The sequence below is a fragment of the Eleutherodactylus coqui genome, chromosome 1, assembly GCF_035609145.1.
Source record: "Eleutherodactylus coqui strain aEleCoq1 chromosome 1, aEleCoq1.hap1, whole genome shotgun sequence".
In the NCBI taxonomy this organism is placed as follows: Eukaryota; Metazoa; Chordata; class Amphibia; order Anura; family Eleutherodactylidae; genus Eleutherodactylus; species Eleutherodactylus coqui.
The window spans coordinates 500,878,384-500,903,092 of record NC_089837.1 but is presented as its reverse complement, the minus strand read 5'-3'; the positions used below and the strand labels follow the sequence as shown (position 1 = coordinate 500,903,092).

Genomic DNA, 24,709 nt, shown 5'->3' with positions numbered 1-24,709 from the left:
CTGCCCCCTATGTACAAGAATATAACTACTATAATACTGCTCCCTATGTACAAGTATATAACTACTATAATACTGCCCCCTATGTACAAGAATATAACTACTATAATACTGCCCCCTATGTACAGGAATATAACTACTATCGTATTGTCCCCTATGTACAAGAATATAACTACTATAATACTGCTCTCTATGTATAAGAATATAACTACTATAATACTGCTCCTATGTATAAGAATATAACTACTATAATACTGCCTCCTATGTACAAGAATATAACTACTATAATACTGCCTCCTATGTACAAGAATATAACTACTATAATACTGTCCCCTATGTACAAGAATATAACTACTATAATACTGCCTCCTATGTACAAGAATATAACTACTATAATACTGCCTCCTATGTACAAGAATATAACTACTATAATACTGCCCCCTATGTACAAGAATATAACTACTATAATACTGCCCCCTATGTACAGGAATATAACTACTATAGTATTGTCCCCTATGTACAAGAATATAACTACTATAATACTGCTCTCTATGTATAAGAATATAACTACTATAATACTGCTCCTATGTATAAGAATATAACTACTATAATACTGCCTCCTATGTACAAGAATATAACTACTATAATACTGCCTCCTATGTACAAGAATATAACTACTTTAATACTGCCCCCTATGTACAAGAATATAACTACTATAATACTGCCCCCTATGTACAAGAATATAACTACTATAATACTGCCCCCTATGTACAAGAATATAACTATTATAATACTGCCTCCTATGTACAGGAATATAACTACTATAGTATTGTCCCCTATGTACAAGAATATAACTACTATAATACTGCCCCCTATGTACAGGAATATAACTACTATAGTATTGTCCCCTATGTACAAGAATATAACTACTATAATACTGCTCTCTATGTATAAGAATATAACTACTATAATACTGCTCCTATGTATAAGAATATAACTACTATAATACTGCCTCCTATGTACAAGAATATAACTACTATAATACTGCCTCCTATGTACAAGAATATAACTACTTTAATACTGCCCCCTATGTACAAGAATATAACTACTATAATACTGCCTCCTATGTACAAGAATATAACTACTATAATACTGCCTCCTATGTACAAGAATATAACTACTATAATACTGCCTCCTATGTACAAGAATATAACTACTATAATACTGCCTCCTATGTACAAGAATATAACTACTATAATACTGCCTCCTATGTACAAGAATATAACTACTATAATACTGCTCCCTGCATACAAGAATATAACTACTATAATACTGCCTCCTATGTACAAGAATATAACTACTATAATACTGCCCCCTATGTACAAGAATATAACTACTATAATACTGTCCCCTATGTACAAGAATATAACTACTATAATACTGCCTCCTATGTACAAGAATATAACTACTATAATACTGCCCCCTATGTACAAGAATATAACTACTATAATACTGCCCCCTATGTACAAGAATATAACTACTATAACACTTCCCCCCCATGTATAAGAATATAGCTACTGTAATACCGAGTGTACATATAGTGAGACAACCCCTTTAATAAATATGAAAGCTGCTAAAGAATTCGCTGAGGCCGTATTATTTGTTGTCCACTCGAATAACACTACTATTTTTTTTCACACTATGATTCTTATTGACTTGTTCAGTGACCTCATCAAAGCCGAGGCATTAATGACAGACCTGATGATTCTACCGCACTTCACCCTCATAATTTAGATGTCCAATTCTCTTCACTAATCTTCATGGAAGCATTGATGGAGTGAAAAGTTGTCTTCTTCACAGGGTTACATAAATCCTACAAACCCTGCTGCACCTAATCCTCCTTGTATATTTCATGTAGATCAAAAGGTTGAACAATTCACTCCAGTACCCTATTCTCTATTAAACAATACCCAGATTATACTCACTGAGATGTAGAGTAGGGTCTTACTGAGATGAGAAACTTCTAACATACTAGAAGGAAACGCAGTCCTCTCCCGAAAAGAAACCAAGTATATACAATAAGGAGAGAGCGACGGGAATCGGATGTAATCCTCCGAGGGTTCTGATCTGATTGTAGCCCATGGGAAAGGCTGATCAGTTGAGATTAAGCTTCTATGAAGTCTTCCATTAGAAATATGCCTAGAGATAAACTCAAGAAGACCTCATCATGTAGTATGTGGTTGGGCCATGCTTTAATTAAGCAACCCATAATGCCAAAATCCAAATGGAAAGATAATCTTGCTACTGATTCTCACCGTTGTAGACCTACCAAGACTTGGAGGCACACCAAGGATGAAAACACTCCTTGACTGCCTTCTTCTCATTCGATTGCCAATATTTCAATACTTGCTCAGGTTCACACTGCCGCACAAGGATGGGTCAACCTACGCAAGGTCCATAATGTCTGCTTCTGTGGCCTGTACACGCTTGAATTGATTCAGAATGTAAGGAGAGACTTGGTTTATCTGGAAGTCTTCAAAAACCTTCAAACCTAAGGATGCAGTTGGAGGAAACAAGGATTCAGTAGGGTGGATTCTTCATGTTCCTTCGCCTGAAAATAAGCGATGCTCGATGTATCTGTTAGTCACAGGTACTCTCCTGCTGTAATATGATGTAAATGCAAAAGGAATGCAAATAGGAAATACCCCCATAGTGTCACCTCTGGAAGGTAGGTACCCTATAAGCCAATGCCCAACTTTCCAGCTGGTCTTGCTACTTGACAAAGGGTACAAGACAAACCAGAGCTTTTACCATAAGGAAAATATACCCATCTATAGACAGCTGTTTCAGAGGGCATTGATGTGGGTCTGGGAGGGCGTCCCTATTTCTCCTTCGACCAATGCCAAGAGTACTCTACAAGTGGACATGTAACTACAAACTAAAAAAAAAGCAACTCTTAACCTGTCAAAAGTTTTAGTCATTGTGGAACTCGGATGTTGAAACGTCCCCAGTGATCACTAGAAGGATGGAGCAAAAATGCTCAGCCAAACATTTTACCCTCTTTGTGGTGTACTGACTCTTAGACCCTTTATTTCACCAGCACGCTGGTCTGAGGAGACCTGGAAAGAGCCTATTGGAGTGGTGCTCAATGAGTGCTTCTGCCCCTTGGTTTTAGTCATTAGTGGGGGATCTCAGCACCCAAACTGCCACCAATCAAAGCTTCTGACATGTCAAAAGTTTTTCGGAAGTTTAACAACCCTTCCAAACTCTTATATGGGTTTCAGTGTTTATTTTTCTGTAACGTCGGAGTCTGAGATGTGACTAATGAGTCTAATTGTGGAACGTGGAGGATGCCTTCGCGAATCCTGCGAATGGCGCGGCACTGTTTACATTTTTTTTTGCGTTTTAATAAATTCTTGATAATTACTTGCACATGCCCAGCTTGTTCTGATTGTCTTCTTATTATGACACTCCCTGGAAACTTGTATTTAATTGTAGCTACTGAGTGGTGTTGTGTAGACCGGTAGCACTTCATAAATCACTTTCAGAGGCTCCTAGAACAATATGGCTAAAACTTGTACATTTCTACTATTTACTCCAAACGTGTGACCGGTAGCTCGCGCGGACATCTGTATTGTATAAAATCCTCCGTGTCTCCAGAAATGTTTTATTTCTATGTACTGACCCTGGTGTTACAGCGTTGCCAAAACACTTTACATACAGATAATGTATGTCAAACATACTGTATAACGAGAGGGGGACAGGAAGTTGGGGAGGGGAGCAGAGATTTATTATTTGTTAGTTGTCTAGGAACGTCTCCTGCAGGGTATTCTTATCTTCCAATTCCCTTATATACTAAATAATTGCAAATACTGTAAATAATGTTATATAAATAACCACTTTTTATATAGAAATCTTATATACGTATGTCTTCAGAGATTAGCTGCTATGGGGGTGGAGGCTTCTACAAGCTTCTTGTGGTCCTTCATGGAAAATGTAGTATTACATATCAACCATTCAATTGAATATATATGCCCCTAGCTTACGATTGGCTGAATTCTCTAAGGATCTAGCAGCAACGTCTGTATTGATTTTTGCCTGGGCTGGAGGGTTAGGGTTGTAGAACCTGTGCCTGTGCTGCCTCCGCTGCTGTGCCTCTCCTGCCGCTGCTGTCTTTGCCGATGGGCAACGGCACTTGGGGGATTAAACACACCCCAGCCAATCAGCAGCTGGGAGCATTACTCAATTTCAAGAGTGCTGTATTATGTCACCACCCCTAACTTCCGGTGACATAATACAACAGTACCGCCCCATTGCACCAAAGCAACCCTCTGGTTTCGAGACAACATTTTGCCCTTGGTCCAGAGGTTGAGTTATATTAGCTGCTGTTGGTCTTCCTTACTGATGCCCCTCTGATTCTCCAATTCCGTATTCCATTTTCAGCTGTGCAAGATGGTTGACACAATCTTCAGACTATCTACCCCCCATGTGAACAATCGTTTGTCCCCTAATAGAGTCTGAATTGGCCTGTATAAAGACTGCTAGACGAATACCAATCTTTTTGATCGGCGCTGATGTACAACAGCGAACTGCTCCATGTAAAAGGACTCTTTAGACTTTGGGTATGAGTCCTGAGATCAGCAAATACAGCGACTGTAACAACCAATACACATCATCATCATGTTTTGAGAGTTGCAAACTGTTTTGGGTACGGGACTTCTCTATTCAGCTTCCTCCTTCCCACGGTTCTATTGAACCTAATAGCTCAATGCTTACGGCAAATAGAGCATATACAATAAGGAGAGAGCGACGGGAATCAGATGTAATCCTCCAAGGGTTCTGATCTGATTGTAGCCCATGGGAAAGGCTGATCAGTTGAGATTAAACTTCTATGAAGTCTTCCATTAGAAATATGTCTAGAGATAAACTCAACAAGACCTCATCATGTAGTATGTGGTTGGGCCATGCTTTAATTAAGCAACCCGTAATGCCAAAATCCGAATGGAAAGATAATCTTGCTACTGATTCTCACCGTTGTGTACCTACCAAGACTTGGATCACACCAAGGATGAAAACACTCCTTGACTGCCTTCTTCTCTTTCGATTGCTAATATTTCAATACTTACGGAGAATTGATAATCTTGCTCAGGTTCACACTGCCGCACAAGGATGGGTCAACCTACGCAAGGTCCATAATGTCTGCTTCTGTGGCTTGTATACACTTGAATTGATTCAGAATGTAAGGAGAGACTTGGTTTATCTGGAAGTCTTCAAAACCCTTCAAACCAAAGGATTTCTCCTTCGACCAATGCCAAGAGTACTCTACAACTCTACCAAATGATCACTAGAAGGATGGAGCAAAAATGCTCAGCCAAGCATTTTCCCTCTTTGTGGTGTACAGACTCTTAGACCCTTTATTTCACCAGCACGCTGGTCTGAGGAGACCCTGAAAAGAGCCTATTGGAGTGGTGCTCAATGAGTGCTTCTGCCCCTTGGTTTTAGTGACTTTAGACTTTGGGTATGAGTCCTGAGATCAGCAAATACAGCGACTGTAACAACCAATACACATCATCATCATGTTTTGAGAGTTGCAAACTGTTTTGGGTACGGGACTTCTCTATTCAGCTTCCTCCTTCCCACGGTTCAAATAGAGCATGCCGTGGGTGAGGTCGAGTGATTTCACGGTGCGGAATTCCGCACCGTGAGCATTGAGCTATTAGGCTCAATAGAACCTAATAGCTGCGGGCAACGCAGCGGATTTCCGTCGCATATTACGCGGCGGAAATCTGTCCGTGGGAAGGAGCCCCAAATCTAAATTGATACATGGTAGCATAAGTGTAGTCATAGGAAATGCAAAGGGAGCGGTCACACCCTGGCCTTGGTGTCTGAGAGGGCACAAAGACCCTTCTGCAACATGAGAAGGCACCAGTATTCTAGCATGTGGACATATTTACACAGGACAATGGTTGGGAGCAAATACCGATATGAACGTTTGCTAAGCTAACCATTGGCCTGTATGCAAAGTCATTTATCTGTGTTTATTAAATTACTATCCTGCCATATTATCTAGTAGTAATAATCTTTATTTATATAGCGCGAACATATATCACAGCACTTACAAGACAGGGGGAATAAAAACAAAACCACGGTTACATGAAGTAATCAATTGATGGAAACAGTAGGGGTGAGGGTCCTGCTCCAACGAGCTTACAGATAATGGGGTGATACAGAAGGTAAAGGGCTGGAGATGTGCACGGTATGGCGAGGTGCAGAGTGAGGGATGCTATACACATAGAAAATAGTCAGGCCGTATAGTGGCGGAATCGGTATGACTGCAGGTGCTGGTTGATTGCGGGTAGCAGGGATTGCAGTCGGTAAGACGGGGAATGTTTTCAGGTGGAGCACAGAGGGGTTTGATTTAGGAGATGCGGTATGCCTCCCTGAAGAGGTGCGTTTTTAGAGCACGCCTGAAATTTTTTTAGTCCTGGATTGCTCGAGTAGCCTTTGGTAGTGCGTTCCAGAGGACAAGTGCTGCTTTGGAGAAGTCTGAAGGTGGGAATGAAAGGTTCGAATTAAAGGGGCACTTAGTCTGATTTCATTAGCAGAGTGGTGAGCACTGGCTGGATGATGGATTGAGATGAGGGAGGCAATATAGGGGGGAGCTGCACTATGGAGGGCTTATTTACCGGGCAGCCAGTACAGTGACTGGCACAGGGCAGAGGCATCCGGGTAGCGGCTTGACAGGAAGATGAGCCTGGCTGCCGCATTCGGGATGGATTGGAGGGGGTAGAGTCTGGTGCAGGGGAGGCCGATCAGCAACGAGTTTCAATGATTGAGCCAAGAGTTGATGAGGGCAACAGTGAGCGTTTTTAGCATGATGAGAAAAGAGTGGATTCTTGCGATGTTCTTGAGGTGCAGCTGACATGTTCAGGTGAGAGACTGAAAATTGGGGGTAAAGGAGAGATTGAAATCAAATATAACCCCAAGGCAGCGGGCATGCTGTCTGTGAGTTCTGGTGGTGCCACACACTGAGATGGAGATGTCAGGATGAGGTCGGTTAATAGAGGATGGAAACCCCAGTAGGTCAGTTTTTGAGAGGTTCAGTTTTAGGAAGAGAGAGGACACAGTGTTAGAGACAGCAGACAGTCGGTGGCGTCCTGGACAAATGTTGCTGTGATGTTGCAAGAAGAGGTATAGCTGGGTGTCGTCCGCATATAGATGGTACTGAAAGCCAAATCTCCTGATGGTTTGTTCAATAGGGGCTGAGTAGATGGAGAAAAGGAGGGGTCCGAGGACCGAGCCCTGGGGGACCCCAACAGCAAAGGGAAGAGGAGGGGAGGTAGAGCCAGAAAAGAAGACGCTGAAGAAGCGGACAGATAGGTAGGAGGAGAACCAGGAGAGGGCAGTGTCCTTTAGGCCGAAAGGAGTGAAGCATACTGAGGAGTTTGTGGTCAACAGTGTCAAATGCTGCAAAGAGATCGAGGAGGTTCAGTAGGAAGTAGTCACCCCTCGATTTGCCTGTCAAGAGGTCGTTTGACACTTTTGTAAGGGCAGTTTCTGTCGAGTGTAGGGGGCGAAAGCCAGACTGTAAGGGGTTGAGAAGAGAGTTCTCTGATAGGTAGCTTACAAGGCAGGAGTAAACCAGGCGTTCTAATAGTTTGCAGATGAAGGGGAGAATGGAGATGGGTCGGTAATTGGCAGAATCAGTCTCTTTAGCAGCAGGGATATAAGGGCATGTTTGAAAGAGGAAACGATGTCAGAGAGAGGTTGAATATAGTGCTGAGGTGGGAGATAACCATCAGGGAGAAGGACCGGAGGAGGTGTGAGGGAAGAGGGTCGCTAGCGCAGGTGGTGGGGTGAGCAGAGGAAAGCAATCTGGAGACTTCTTCTGTCGTTGGACTGAGTACAGACAGTGAGCAGGAGCTAGATGCAGTACTAATGAAACTAGGGTTGGGGCTAGTCTGGGATTCTGAGGTTATTTCCTGCCGGATGTTGTCACCGGGGGCTGCAGTTTTGGGCTGAGAAGGGAGTGAAAAGTGGCAAAGAGTTGTTTAGGGTTGTGAGATAGTGAGAAGACGAGAGGGGTTGAAGTAGACATGTTTGGGCATGGTGGAGGGCGAGGTTGTAGGTTCTGAGCATGAATTTGAAGTGGAGAAAGTTTGCAGACTTTTGGGACAATAGCACTCATCTATTTAATCAGCTTCTAAAGATAATAAAATGACTCTGCTCATTCTGTCTCAGTCTATACAGTAAAGCCGACAAGTGAGCTGCAAAAACAAAAACTGAAAGTGTCAGCCTATTACGACAACTCTAGTAGTTAGTGTGAGAACTGTATGCAGAATTTACATTGAGGCCAGGAACTTCAAATTACACCTCTGCATGGTAGTGTCCTCATTCAAGCTATCTGAAATCTCTTTACTGTCTCTTTAGACAGAAGCAACTCTTTAGAGTTTTTTCTTAATAGTTTATGATATATGTAGTATTTATAGCAGCTACTTTTCTGTCTGTCTTGCAAGCTGCATAATGTATAGATCCATTCAAAGAGGCCCACATTGACCTGCAGATCATTTTCTTTGTACCCCACGGTGTGCTACATGGAAATACAGCTGCCTGGTCCTGCTCCTTTTTGTTTTGCATACCGAAAAAGCAATGGTTTGGAAGCTTAAGATTGTCAATTAGTGAGTAGCTCCAGGTGGCCCACCGCAGCCATGTTCTCCCTCCCCACCATTACCGAGCTAGTTTTGTAGTGTTAATCTTCTTAGTGACACTCCACACATGTAGAGTGGGGGTCCCATCGAGAAATACATAGGGCTGGATTTACAAGCTCTCGAAACTTGCTTTATATCATGAATGGCTTTGACATCTGGCGGTAACTGTGGTGCTTTGGGTAGGGAATTAAGAGATCTGTCCGCTAGTCAAGGTGAAAAGAAGGTTATACACCCCAGTGGGTTTCTATAGGCACAAAGAAAGCCGAGCTGTATTGACACAGTACTCATTTTGACTGAAACATCCTTAAAATGTTCGGAGGGAAGAAGTGATGAAAGAAACTAATTCTGAACTACATGAAAAGGTTGCGTTCTATATTGGGAGGCCATGTAATAGAATCACATCTTAACATGGCGGCTGATGGAAAGACATACAGGTCAATGGTCTTAACACCACATTGTTGTCCACACTGGTACAAATAACCATGTAAATTCCCAAATGACCCTCTTACCCAGACCATTTACCCGAGACAATGTAGAGGAATTTGTGACCAGCGCTGGAATGTTCATTAGTGCTGAGAAAAGTTTTGGAAGAGTTTTTTTTAGTCCGTCACATATATTACGCTTTCTGGTCATTGGAACATGAAACTTTTTTATAGGGTTCCATCCAATGGATATCCAACTAAAATGTCACCTTCCACACCCGGCTATCAGAGCTGGACATTCCCTTTAATTACAGCAGTGCTTTTCATGACTTTTTGTAACAATTTTTAAAACTTTTGAAATTAAGCAACGTTGTATCTTTCTGTATATGGTTATTATATGATGCCCAATCATTTAGGTAATTCTCATGTTTCTTTAATAATGCAGGCCTCCGAGACGTTGTACCGCATGGGCGTAACCAGAGGGTATTTGAAGCCCATTAAGAATGGAGAGGTAAGTGTGTTTCTAGCGGTGATGAAGTTAGCTGTTATTGACATTCGGCCACAAGACGAGCCTTCCACGGGTCGCACAGATAATGTATTATAAGTTTTTAGTTCTGTGAAATTTGAAGGCTCGGTTGAACTTATTAACCCTTTCCAATCCACTGTCTGACGTCTGAAGACATTCTGATTGAAGGCTGTACAGCTCCGATATCAGAAGACATCCGGCAGGGTATTCTTATTGTATATTACTGGCCGCTCTGTTGTCGGGGGCCTCTCCAACATGTCCCATACCGCAGTACTGGCTCTAGCCAGCAGAAGGTGCCATTGTATAATAACAGAAAGAGAAAGACCCCTAAGAAACCCTGAATCCAAAATTGGATTGTAAAGGGTTAACATGCATATGAATTCTGAGATTTTTGCTTGACTAGATGCCTCTTGTGCTCCCAGGCAACCCCTTTGTCCCACTTCTAGCTGTTTTGCTGCAGAAGCAGACGGCTCCGTATATTATGCAGGGTTGGTACTGCAGGCTGAGTCCTACTGAAGTGAATGAGACTTAGCCTGCAGTACTAAACTGGGCCAATGTGCAATGTACGGAGCTGTCTGCTTCTTACAGCAAAACAGCTAGAAGCGGGACAAACCATTTAATGACTTTCTCACTCGTTGTCTATTTCACTATTTACTGTATGGACATCCTATAAGAAGGACCCATTTCTAACAAAAAGCTGCTCTCCTTTTGGCAGACTGTCCTGACTAAGCAGGGTGTAGTCAGAAATACTAATCCAGCACTATATCTCAATACTGGTGTCCTACATTAAAATAACAGTACAATACTTGAATTGGAAGGCATGGGTGCACAACACGATTGTATGGCCAACGGGCCCCTGTGGATTTCAGTTTTGTGCTGTGGCCCCTTTAAGAGATGGAGAATGAAACCCAATTACAAAGTTGAAGAGTAGCATGCGAAAAGCAGAAATCCCCTTTGCGCGTCTTTCTAAGCCCTGTGGGACCGCTGCTATGAATGAAGTAAGGGAAGCGTACTGGAAGTGGCCGCCTCCTGCTACGATCGGGGCCGATCATCCAGGAAGTCATCACCGTTGTCTACGGGAGTTTCACAAACCGGTCCACCTTGAGAGTCCCTGGCATGGACACATACTTTATGATGGATCAGGGTTTAATTTATCAGGTCACGTGAATCCACAGAATACGAAGTACTGGTCCACCTGGCTCATGAAACATCGCTGCCCGACCAGATAATCGGCTTTTTGTGCGCAGTGTAAGGAACGCGAATGGTGGGCCCAATTTTCTTTGAATACCCAGTTTTACGCCAAATAACCCAGAAGAAAGAATGTGCTGCTTTTCCAATAAGATGAGGCAACATGCCACATCTCCCGCAACTCAGTGGTATTGAATAGTCTACGGAAGAGCAAACCATGAGCAAGGGGTTATGGCTACCACGATCCCCGGACATATCCGCATGCTATTTTTATCTGTATGGAAATGTAAAACACAAGATGTACATCAATAATACACATAGCCTGGATACACTCAAGGAGAACATCACAGTTGAAGAGCTGCAGGCAGTATCAGCCAACTTGTTGCAACATGTCCAGAGGTAACTGGGGACCACTTCCAGCATCCATAAGGCTTTGAAGAACACAACTCACTTGCTCGTTCTTCCCAGTATTATCAGCTACTTCTCCATCACCCATCCTGTATTTCTGTACAGTTTGGTTAGTTTTTCGTCTACATGAGAATAATGAAGTCGGACTCGGTGGAGATCATGAAAAGTAGATTTCCCCTCCACCTGCTCCGTCATTAGCCCTGACAATAAGACAGCGGGGTACTTGCTGCCACCTAAGCCCGTCTAATGGCCGCCTCTGTAATGCCGCATTGTCGATACAGTTTATTTCAACGTTCCGCCTTTGATCCTATACAACCTACAGAATATTAATGAGGGTCCATAAGTAGTTCCACCCGCTGGTGATATGATCTTATCTCGCTGTTTACACACGGATTACACTACCGCGGCTGAGGTTCTGACATCGGAGCGCGGACGGACGGTGCCAAGAATCAATTATATCAGCCAGGTTGGCAAAGCCTCTCCTATAGTTTCCTCTGCGACCACAAAGGGAGGATTATGCGAAGCTTCGTGAAGACGGGGCTGTTTGATGGTAACGGCAGGATTCACATGAAAGAGACAGTGTTTAGCGCCACAAGTACAATGCCACTGCAGATCCGCTTTCTATGGGAGACCTAATTATTGAAATGATACAGCCTTTAATAACAGCATGTGACCCTGCAGGAATTCTAACGACTCGGAAATCACCGCTCCGCTCACTCCGGTATTCGCTGGCCGCATTTAATAGCCCGCTTTATTTAACCCTTTCTTGTTTCATAGAAAGAAAGATGAGTGCATGCATGAAAAGTTTGTAACTTTTTTATATACTTTGTTGCAACTCCTGCTCAGTTGGAAGATACTAGTTTGCTGTCAGTGGATGAGAACAGTCTTGGTTACCGTCACCGGGGGACGACGCAGGACCCCTGTTCTCCAGATCGGTAGGGGTATCCTGTGGATATAGAATTACTTGCGATTCTAGTATAACTTATCCAGGATCCTGTGGGACAGTCACGGATTTTGGGAGCTGTCCCACTGATGCAGAACCTCTTTTTCAAACAGCCAGGGCCGGTTGATGCAGAATGTCTTTAAAAACCGCTAGGTCCACCATACATATCCCAGCTGATGCAGAACCTCTTTGTAAAATACCAGGGCCAATACAAACTCTTAAATGCTGCAGAACCTTCTTCTTAAAGAAACCCCATCATACCAGCTGCTGTAGAACCTCTTTTCCAAGTACCAGAACATTATAAACTTTTAAAGGTGCTGCAGAACTTCTTTTTCAGATACTGTACTGGGGCCAGTCTATACTCCCAGCTGCTGCAGAACCTCTTCTTAAAGAGACAGGGCCAGAGTAATCATGCCAGCTGCTGCAGAGCCTCCTTTCGAAGTTGTAGGATCAGGATAAACTCCCCAGGTGCTCTTTTTTTCAAGCATATACTTCCAAGCTACTGCAGAACCTCATATTAAAGAGACAGGGCCGGAGTACAGCACTCATGCCAGCTGCTGCAGAACTCTTTTTAAAGAAGCAAAAGCCAAAATTACCCTGCCCTCCACCCTAGATGCTGCAGAACTTCTTCCTAAAATTACAGGACTATCATTTACACCACAACAGCTGCAGAACCTCTTTTTACAGAACCAGCGCCATAAACTACACTCCCTACTGTTTCAGCACCAGAAAAACAGAGGAATGAGATGACAGAGTGAAAATTGCATTAATAGAGGCATTTCTTAGTGTATTTTTGCGAGTTCTTGGGCGCGCCGGGGTTTAAGATACAAATATTGGGATGTCTACAGGAGCGGCGCAGTGCTGATTCTGCATAATCTTCAGCTCCTATATGTAGACATCAGACGTCAACGGGAAATGTCCATCGCTGTGCATTATATAGCTATAATAGATCAACACTTCATACTGCAACAGCAAATTATTCTATAAGCATAAGTCAAGGCTGGGGGTTCACATACTATTCCTAGTCACACATGCGACTACTTCCCATTCTTCCTTTGCTTCTGCCTTTCCCCCAGTCTTCTTCGTGGTAAGTTTGGCCTTCGGACGGGGAGTGGATTCCCTGTGAGAATAACCAGAAGGGCCGGCCGTCTCGGAGGCCTCGGGTCGCACTGTTTTTTTTGGAAGAGGAAAGTTCTCTAGTGAAAGGTTACTTAGCTGCAGGAAAGCCGAGATGTAATCCCTTCAGGATAGCGCTCTATTATTAATAATTGGCGCGGGCTTGCAGGTCACAGGTACTTGCGTGCAGATGTGTGTCGGAGTTTATGGAATATATTCTCCAGCCTGCGCTGCCGCATCTCATCAGGTTGCCAAGAATGTTCAATGGAGCCCTTGCAAAACGAATGTATGTTTGTTTTCCCACACTACAACTCCCAGCATGACCTGACCGCCATAGTCATGCTAGCAGTTGTAGTGCCACAACTCCCGCTTAGAACCCTACTAAAAGCCCCCTGAGAGGTGATGTAATATGAAGTAACACCGTATTAATAAGTGTGTTATTACAGCAGTAAACGTACAGTCGGCCTCGCGGTAATTGGGAGGTTATTATTCACTTCATAGTCATGAAATAGTTTTGCAGGGATTGGACGTGTTAAGCGACATCTGTTTAAAAACTGCATTGGCATGTGGGCATTAAGTCAAATCTTGCTTGAAGGGGGCCAATACTTTAGTAAAACGGGGCTCCGGGGCTGAGACCAGAATGAAAAGGGTCTCGGAGTCCTTTTACGTGGGATGCAGATGCCCGACAGGTCGTCCCTGCGATGATCACTCCGGTGCTTTTACGCAGGAACGATCATCGCTGAATGGAGGTCCAGCGAGTCGGGATCATTCCCTCATCTGCCTTCATTCACAGTAAAGAGGAAGTCGTTCATTCAGTTTTTCTGCATGCATGACCTTGACGACAATCCATAAGAGAAAAACTTCTCGTCTGTCATTCAGTTGGGGCATTTACACCCAACGATAATCCTTCAGTGTCTCGCTGGATGCCGGAATCTGAACAATTTATCGGCCCGCGTAAAAAGGCCCAAAACTTTAGCAAAGTCTTGCTCTCTTCTCATTCGATTCCAGCTCTTAGAGCATATTTTTACTAAAAGGTCCAAAGCTTTCGACACTTTAGCAAAAAAAAAGTGTGTAATGGTTGGAATTAAAAATGAAAGGGCCCAAGAATTCAGAAAAAGCGCCCAATATCTGGAATTGGAATCAGAGAGGTCCAAAAGTTTAGTAGATGGTCCAAGGATCCAACACTTTAGGAAAACTGTGTGCAGGGACTAAAGGAGTCCATGACTTGAGCAAAAAGGTGCTGGAATCAAAATGAAAGGGTTCAAGAGACTTAAGAAAAACAGCCCCATATCCGGAACTAGAGTCAGAGGTCCAAGATTTTAGTAGATAGTCCAAGGGATTCAACGCTTTGGCAAAATAGTGTGCAGCTGGAAACTGGATACAGGAGTCCAAGACCAGAAAAAAAGGTGCTTCAAGGTCTGGAATCGCAATGAAAAAGGTCCAAGACTTTGGCCAAAGTGGCCATTATCTGGAATTGGAATGAAAAGAGTTTGGTCAAAGGATCCAACACTTTAGCAAAAGTGTGTTTAAGGGCTAGAATGAAAATGAAAGGTGCCCAAAAATTCAGCAAAAGGGTCAAATATCTGAAATTAAAATCAAACAAGTAATACGGGAACAGCACTCACCACAGAACCAATAAGGTAGGACCCACAGATACAGAGCTGCCAGCTACAGCAGGAGTCTGGATCAATAGACTCCACAAAAGTGTCATCCAAGTTGTAGATATGCTGTAGCAGCAATAATGATGCAGGAGTTATGCCAAAAAAGTCTTTATTCCTCTGTGCAACGTTTCGATCATTCAATGATCTTTGTCAAGCATACCACATGTGGTATGCTTGACAAAGATCATTGAATGATCGAAACGTTGCACAGAGGAATAAAGACTTTTTTGGCATAACTCCTGCATCATTATTGCTGCTACAGCATATCTACAACTTGGATGAAATTAAAATCAAAGGTGTCCTAAGAGTTTAGTCGATGGTCCGAACCATCCAACACTTTAGCAAAATGGTATGCAGAGGCAAAATCAAAAATGAAAGGGCCACAAGTTTTCAGCAAAGGGTGCTTCAAGGGTGGGAATCATAGTTAAACAGGTTTTAGACTTCAGCAAAAAGGTGTACAAGGGCTGTAATCAAAATGAAAGGGCCCAAAACGTCTGAAAAAGGGTCTGATCTCTGGGATTGAAGTCAGAGGGTCCAAAATTTTATTGGAAGGTGCAAAGAATACAACACTATAGCAATGGCAGGTGGGGCCAGAATCAAAAAGGAAAGAGGCTCAAGATTTCAGCAACAAAGTGTTTGAAGGGCAGGAATCAAAATGAAAAGGTTGCAAGACTTCAGCAAAAGGGTGCTTCAATGGCTGGAATTAAAATGAATGGGCCCAAGACTTCAGAAAAAGAACCCAAGATCTGGAATAGGAGTTAATCTGCTCCAAGAGTTTAGTGGAAGATCCAAAAGATCCAACACTTTAGCTAAACAGTGTGCAGCAGTTGGAAACAGAATAAAGCGGTCCAGAAGATCATAAAAAAGATGCTTCAAGGGCTGGAATCAAAATGAAAGGGCCCGAAATTTCAGCAAAAGGGACCAATATCTGGAATTGAAATAGAAGGGGTCCAATACTCTGGTGGAAAGTCCAAAGGATCCAACCCTTTAGCAAAACGATGTCATAGGGCTGAAATAAAAATGAGGTCCAATGACTTTAGAAAAAGGGTCAGAAAGGGTTAATTATCTGAAATTGAAATCCTAAAAAGATCTAAGGTCAAAAGGATCCAACACTTTTACTAAAAAGCTGTGTAAAAGCTTGAATCACAGTGAAAGGGCCCAAGACTTGGAATGGGTTCCAAAGGGGTCCAAGAGTTTAGTAGGAGGTCCAAAGGATCTGATGGTTTAGCAAAACAGTATGCAGGGCTGGCATCAAGATGAAGAAGACACTTGAGGAAAAAGGTCCAATATCAAGAATTAAAATCACATGAGTTCAGGAATTTAGTAAAAGAAAATAGTGTACAAGAGCTGGAATCAAAATGAAAGGGGTCAAAGACTTCAGCAAAAGAGTGCTTCACGGCTGAAATTAGAATCAAAGGCACCATGACTTTTGCAAAAGGGTCCAAATTCTCAAATTAGAATCAAAGAGGTCCAAATCTTTAGTAGAAGGTCCAAGACTTTAGGAAAACGGTGTGCAAGGGCTGGAATTACAAGTAAAGGGGTCCGAGACTGCAGAGAAAAGGTTCAAATTAGAATCAAAGGGATCCCAGAGTTTAGTAGAATCAGAATGAAAATAGGTCAGGATAGTTGATCACTCAGTGACACCAATGGTGTTAGGAAGGCTGTACTATCTGTCGTCAGGTCCAGGCTGCTCCCGAGCTCCGTGCCGTACCGTGGATAGGGGTCGGTTGTGTATTTGTCCTCATTGCTAATAGGTTCTTTATTATTGTTGTCTCTGCAACACTTTGAGAAGCCAAAATCTTCTCCTCCTTGAATGCAATAACGTGACAGCTCCTCGGGCAGCGGCTGTCATCTTGCCCCGTCTCCAGGCTCCTTTCTCAGACCTTTACTTATTTACACAACTACATAGCAACTGGCGGGATAGATTGCTTTCCCACATTTGAGGTTGATTCCAACTGGACGCTTCAAGTCCCAATGCTGCTGAAGACACGTCCCCATTAGACGTCCAGTGCTGAGAACCAGCAACGTTGGCCTGATATTAGTGAGACCTCATCCAAGCTCGCAAACAGCGATTCACAGCATAATGGCTGCCATGCTGTGCGGAGATAACAGGAGTTACCTCACCTTATCATGTCAGACCTTGTCCACATCTGCACTAATCAGTTCCATTGTTTGGCTATATCATAGCAGCAGAATCACAAAAGCAACAACCTGCGGCATATCTTATTGACACTGCACTCACTATCCTGCTGGTGGAGTCACTGTGTACATACATTACTCATCCTGTACTGCTCCTGAGTTACATCCTGTATTATACTCCAGAGCTGCATTCACTATTCTGCTGGTGGAGTCACTGTGTACATACATTACTTATCCTGTACTGATCCTGAGTTACATCCTGTATTATACTCCAGAGCTGCACTCACTATTCTGCTGGTGGAGTCACTGTGTACATACATTACTCATCCTGTACTGCTCCTGAGTTACATCCTGTATTATACTCCAGAGCTGCATTCACTATTCTGCTGGTGGAGTCACTGTGTACATACATTACTTATCCTGTACTGATCCTGAGTTACATCCTGTATTATACTCCAGAGCTGCACTCACTATTTTGCTGGTGGAGTCACTGTATACATGCATTACTTATCCTGTACTGATCCTGAGTTACATCCTGTATTATACTCCAGAGCTGCACTCACTATCCTGCTGGTGGAGTCACTGTGTACATACATTACTTATCCTGTACTGATCCTGAGTTACATCCAGTATTATACTCCAGAGCTGCACTCACTATTCTGCTGGTGGAGTCACTGTGTACATACATTACTTATCCTGTACTGATCCTGAGTTACATCCTGTATTATACTCCAGAGCTGCACTCCCTATTCTGCTTGTGGAGTCACTGTGTAGATGCCTTACTTATCCTGTACTAGTCCTGAGTTACATCTTGTATTATACTCCGGAGCTGCACTCACTATTCTGCTGGTGGAGTCACTGTGTACATACATTACTTATCCTGTACTGCTCCTGAGTTACATCCTGTATTATACTCCAGAGCTGCACTCACTATTCTGCTGGCGGAGTCACTGTGTACATACATTACTCATCCTGTACTGCTCCTGAGTTACATCCTGTATTATACTCCAGAGCTGCATTCACTATTCTGCTGGTGGAGTCACTGTGTACATACATTACTTATCCTGTACTGATCCTGAATTACATCCTGTATTATACTCCAGAGCTGCACTCACTATTTTGCTGGTGGAGTCACTGTATACATGCATTACTTATCCTGTACTGATCCTGAGTTACATCCTGTATTATACTCCAGAGCTGCACTCACTATCCTGCTGGTGGAGTCACTGTGTACATACATTACTTATCCTGTACTAATCCTGAGTTACATCCTGTATTATACGCCAGAGCTGCACTCACTATTCTGCTGGTGGAGTCACTGTGTACATACATTACTTATCCTGTACTGATCCTGAGTTACATCCTGTATTATACTCCAGAGCTGCACTCACTATTCTGCTGGTGGAGTCACTGTGTACATACATTACTTATCCTGTACTAATCCTGAGTTACATCCTGTATTATACGCCAGAGCTGCACTCACTATTCTGCTGGTGGAGTCACTGTGTACATATCATCTTTTGGTTTCGGGTAATCCGGCCCGAGCTTCTAGGACCCTGCGGTTCCTAGACTGTGGGCCCCCGGGTGGACTTCTTGCCTTTCTCATGCATTAACTTGTAGCTATGTAGGGAGGAGGGTGGGGGGGCGCTTCCATGTCTGTAAAGGAAAGTCGAACCCTCAAACTTTCACAGGAAAGCGAGATTAATACCTGCTGCTCAGTGTTTGGTGTCAGACCTCGCAGTCGCCGGATTCCATCTCCTAGCGTGTTGGTTTATAGGGAGTTGGTGAACTATTTCAGAAATGCTTATTAGTTCCTGCAATCAGCATGCAGACCTTTCTGGGTGCAGACCTTGAAATGTGGCGTCTAAAACACGAGCAACGCCACTGAAATAACACGACTCCCCGAGATCCGGCCAGAACGAGACTTCTGCAGACGCCTCCCCAATGAATATTAATGTTCCTGCTCATTCATCACGGCTCTGCACCCAATTTGTAGCGTTCCCGGCTCACTACACGTCCCCCGGCTGGCCATGTAATTGAGGCGTAATTGAGTTAGAAAATATTTATACAGCTTGAAGTGGGACCGGTAGAAGGAATGTTCTGTGTTTTGGCCGTGGTACTTTCCATCTATGTCAAGTTGGAGACTCTGAAGAGCACGTATCGCGTTAGCTCAGATTTGCCCCTCGCTAAAGTTTACGAGGTTGGCCAAAATTCAGAAAAATGGTCTGGTCTATTTTTATAAACGGCGCCACTCTGAGGTACTGTTCTGTAGGACAGGATTAGTCACTTGTCAATAAAAAAGTTGCTTGATTTTTGAATTTGACTTTTTTATGAGTAGTTTTGTAAGTTCTCCCCTTGGGTCGTCTCTTATTAGAAGGGTCCCGTGATGATAAACTGCTTAAGGGGATTGTACCAAGATTGCAAGTTATCCCCTATACATAGAGGATAACTTGCTGATCGTTGGGGGTCCTGCTAATAGTCCCGTTAATCTCAAGATCGGAGGTCTGGCGTCCCATGTCTTTCTCAACGAGGGATTACTGCACCCCCTGCAGTGACTAGACTGAATGCAGCGTAGGCTTCAGCAGTGGGACCTCCACCAATTGCAAGTTAATTCCCCATCCATAGGATAGGGGGTAACGTGCAATCTTGGTACAACCCCATTAACAGGGTAGGTCGCATTGTCAGGTATTTTTGAAATGTTTGTCTCACAAATATATGTTGTCCTCGAATGCATCCCGGTGTCTTCACTACTCAAGCCCCACCCTTCTGCTGACCAGTCTTCTTTCGATCTGGGTGGCGCTTCCATCCATAAGATGGTCACATGCCCCTCCACAAGCTGCCAACCTATCATCATGCCTAGTCCACAGATGCTCATCGGGACTCACAAATATTGTGCACCTATGGAGTAGGCAGGAGGTGTTTGTTACGTACCCCACCATAGGCTGCCACAGTAGGGATAGAAGGCCGGCTGTGCAGAGGGAGTCGTGACTTGAATATTGAAGACATTGGGAGGAATCTTACACCTCTTGAGGACCAGATTTATTCGTAAGCGAGACAAATACAATTTGCCAACATTTAAAAAAATACTTGATAAATTTGACAACCCCTTTAAAGGAGTTGTACTAACTTTTAAAGGGGTTGTCTGGTTACTGGATAACATATCCCTTTTAGTGCCCACTGTTCTAAAATAAGAAAAGGAGCAGTACTTAGCTGATCACTGCCACCGCGATCCAGCACTGAAGCCCCGCTGTGGTCCCAGTGGTTTTTGTGTCAGATGATGTAACTGGAAGTCAGATGACCGTTGCAGCCAATCAAAGGCTACAATGTCACATTCCCAAACTCCTGATGGTATGTCACTCAGGAGGTGAGCGCTGATGCCAGGACAACGAGTGGTAATGCTGCAACCTCTGATTGGCTGCAGTGGTCACCTGACTTCTAGTGACATCATCTGTCAGAACAACTACTGGGACCACAGCGGGGCTGCAGTGCTTAATCGCAATGGCAGGGAATAGCCAAGTATGACTCCTCTTCTTATTTTAGAACTGTGGACACTAAAGGGGGATTATGTTGCTCAGTAACCAGACAAACCCCTTTCAATTTATCTGCTATCCTGTGGCTAGGACATAAGTATCTGATTGGTGGGGATCCATCTGCTGGGAGTCTCATGGTCGCAAGAAAGGTGGTCCTGTATCACCCCATAAGAATGAAGCAGTGGTCAAGCATGTGCACTACTGCTCCGTTCATCTCCATAGGACTGCCAGAGACAGGCTAATACAGAATTCAGCTATACCTGCTCCATTCATACAGGGAGACACTTGGTCCCCTTCTCATGATCATGGTGATCCCAGATGTCAGACCCCAAATAATTAAACACTTATCCCCTATCTTATGAATTGGCAATGTTTAAAACTTGGTATAACCCCTTTATACCCCCAAACGTTAGATATAAACTGTATGGGAACTCAGAAGCAAATGTTCAGTTTCCCTGCAGCACCTCCAGAGGTGAAGTTGAGTATTACACAAGCCCCATAGCAATCAGTGGGCTCTCTATGTAGTGCATGGATGTGCTGGATCTTCCAGAGAGAAGAGGGACTTTCTTAGCAGCCTCTCTCCACTCTTGGTAATAGATGAGGATCCAAGGTATTCCCTCTGCACAGTAGTGTACTATAATTCCCTAATAAGGTATTAGAAAATAAGGTTTTCAACACCTGACAATTCCCTTAAACAAATTAAAATTGTGGTTATATGTAATATAAAAGTAATGATTTTTTGGACGCGGCACAAATTCCAATATTTTTTTCTCATTGCACTAAAATATACTGTGCCTTGTGTGTAAATATTCAGATGGCTGTTCCCATATTAGTGTGGGAAATGGTCCACACCAATTATATAATGTTATTTTTGGCCAGTGTGGATTTTTGTGATATTTGTGGAAGGCTGATATAAATTTTTTTTTTGTCGTCACAAGCTCTGAACAGTTAATTCATCGGAAGAAGATATCTGCCTCCTTGTAAAACCTGCATTTATTGCCGTACATAATTTTTTATATGACACTCATCATTGATCTATATGGAAATTAAAGGTACAGAGGCTTTATAAGGGTCTCCTCTTTGGGAACGACCTCATAGACCTCCAGTTATCTTGTTCTGACCCATCTCTAAAAGTGACCATATGCCAGTGTTTCCCAAACGCCAGCTCTCACATCTCCCCAGCGGGTTAGGATTTTAGGATATTCCATTGAGAGAATACCTGTGTCAATGTCTGAGGCACTGGCAATAATTATGCCATCTGTGCAATACTATGGAAAACCTGGCCTACTGGGGGCGTATAACTAAATTCCACACCACCTCCACACCATTCGCAACCTGATTGGTTGTTTGGATTAACTGTGATTGGTTATTTGGGTTGGCATATTCACGGTGATTGGTTGTTTGGGTTGGCTCAAGTAGAGGTGGTGTGGAATAGGAATATATGCCTACTGGGGGGAGGGCCATGGGGAATGGAGTTTGGGAAGGACTGCCATACACCTTCAACTGCTGCCTGACAGGTGTTTCCCTAGCTCCCCCATACACATGAACACTCGGTTCAGTTAAACAGTTATGAGTTTTTGGAGGTAAGCCACAGCCGGACAGCTGTGATGTTGACTTATCTCTTCAGGGGCAATAAAAAGATCAGGCATTGAAATTGAACATTTTTGTCTTCTTTTTCCCCCCAACATCATCTATCAGGGAAGAGTTGAGCCGCCTACATATACATTAGATGGTTATCCATCCCTACTGAAATCGGTGGGTTTGGACAAATAAGCACTTATGTATATTTGGGCCTTAAAACACATCAAAAGATGAAATGAAATAAAATTCCCCTTTAACCTTCCTTATTTCGTAATAAATGATGAGTCAACTTTTGAAGAGTTCGGTTGAGCTGGTTCTTCGAACGTATGCAAAGAATTCAGTTCTGTCCGAATTAGTTCGAACTAAACCAGAAGTTTACTGAAACCCCCAAAACTGATGTATAAAACTGTCTGAGTCATTCTGAGAGTGTTATACAGGTCTTTTATGGCTTTTGGATCGTGTTATACACCAGCGAACCAAACCAGTAGAACCCTGTTCCATGTAGAACTTTGCTGAAAGCCCGAACTGAACTTTTAGCAAAGCTTGACCCGAAACAGGAACTAGTTTGGTTCACTCAAGATTGTTCTTGACCTCTGCCTGAGTGCTCCTTAGACCAAGGTTGGCCATAAGATAGTGGCAGAACATGCAGGTTATTTCTATGGAGGCAGGAAGAAGACCAGTGTCTAGACTCCTCTAGCACCATCTCTCTCTCGAGGAACTCAGTATTGGGCTTTGTTCATATGCAACCTACCTGTTCATAGTTTCTTCCACGAGTGATCCAAGCAAAATGTTGGTTGTCCCAGTAGACATGAGATTGCCAACATATTGGCTTTGTCTGCCATTAATAATGTATATGGTCAGACAGTGAATAATCATGAAAAGGTTCCCATATACCATAATGGCTGTTGGATGATCGATCGGTCAGCTGAAAGTGTTTTCCCCGGCTTCCCCATACACATGAATGTTTGCCTTGGCTAAGTGTTCCTGTTTTTGGGGAGGTAAGACACATTACTCTCATCTCCTAGAGAACAAAAAGCTCCGAGTTGAAATCCATTGCCCCTGTTCCATTTTAGACCACACAGATGATGTCAGGATTGGGAATCTTGAAGTTGAGGTTTCCCCATAAATATGTGAGACTCCTCCAGCCCCACAGTTATCGGTAGGGTTGGATGAGTAAATACTAATGTGTATGGAGGCCTAAAGTCTCAAACCTGGCCAGAAGACCTACTGAAAATAGAAGGACCGTGGGAACAGCAATTAGTGAAGATGCCTACCCTGGTAGTTCTGTAGGTCAGGTGTGATATTTGGGGTCGATAACCCTATTTGCTTGTTCTTGGGCATCTATGATAACATGAAGACTGCCACTTTAATCAGACAACAGTCATCATTTGTCTATGGGGAACCCTAATGTGCATGAGCATGCACCACCATATTTAAAGGTACTTTCCATTAAAATTAGGCAATCTCCAAAAGTCCCACTATTAATATAATGGCTTCAATGGCAGGTAGTAAAGATCCAAAAATACAGGAAGGTTGTAGTAAGGAAGTCCTGAGCAGCTCATCACTATGGAAGTAATTGTGATCTATCATTTGCTGAAGGACTCTAAGGGTAATTTATATCCAGAAATATTTATGTAACCCCCTCCATGATATTCTTTTACTGATTGTTACCCACCGTACAGATAATCACACAAATAGCACAAGAGCTTGCTGTGAGCGTCAACAGTCAATAGAGAGTTGTCTGGGACATCCGATGCTCCACTCTATCCATCTGCCGGTTGCAGTGACAAAGATGGCTTTATTACCGAGGGTTCAAAAGTTCTGCTCTCACGGATTGCCACCACATCTCTAGTTTCCTTCGCTTTTTGTTTGAGTTGTGCTTTGCAAAAACTTGAACTTTCCTGCTTTTCTCATCACAATAATGTCACTGCAGATAAATGTGCAGTAGGCAAGGTCAATTTGTTTAGTTTCAGCTTCATAATGGAAGGAATTACTTAAAGCAGAAACGTAAAAAAAATTACAACTTTTTGACCAAAATTCACATGGGCTCATTCAACAAAGAACTAACTTGTTTGTTTCTATTATGTGAAATACCGTATATACTCGAGTATAAGCCTAGTTTTTCAGCACATTTTTTGTGCTGAAAAAGCCCCCTCGGCTTATACTCAAGTCAGGGAAGGCTGAAAAAAAAAACCCTCCACACTCCCCTCCCAGATGGCGTCTGTGTCTCCGGTGGCGGTGCGGCAGGCGGCTTGAATTCTCTCCGCTGTCATCCCCCACCGACCTCTTTGCTCAGCTCTGTCATACCCTGCCGTCAGCGCTGTGTAAGTAAGAGCTGTGATTGGATCGAGCGTCAGCCAATCACAGTCGGTGTTTGATCATTCACAGCCAATCCAGCTGCTTTAGAATTCTCCCTACTGTCATCTCCCTGCTGGGCTCTCAAATCCCCTGCCGTCAGTGCTGTGTAAGTAAGCACTGTGATTGGATCTA

The 24,709-nt window shown here is 43.2% G+C and overlaps 1 protein-coding gene across 1 annotated transcript in view; it reads left to right on the top strand.

The window, feature by feature from the left end:
* The window catches only part of TMEM135 (transmembrane protein 135), a 319,952-nt gene that overhangs the window by 155,643 nt on the left and 139,600 nt on the right, over positions 1–24,709 (top strand). Inside the window, exon 5 of the mRNA XM_066587149.1 lies at positions 9,573–9,638. Within this exon, the coding sequence (XP_066443246.1) occupies positions 9,573–9,638 (66 nt within the window). The remainder of the gene's footprint in view (positions 1–9,572; positions 9,639–24,709) is intronic.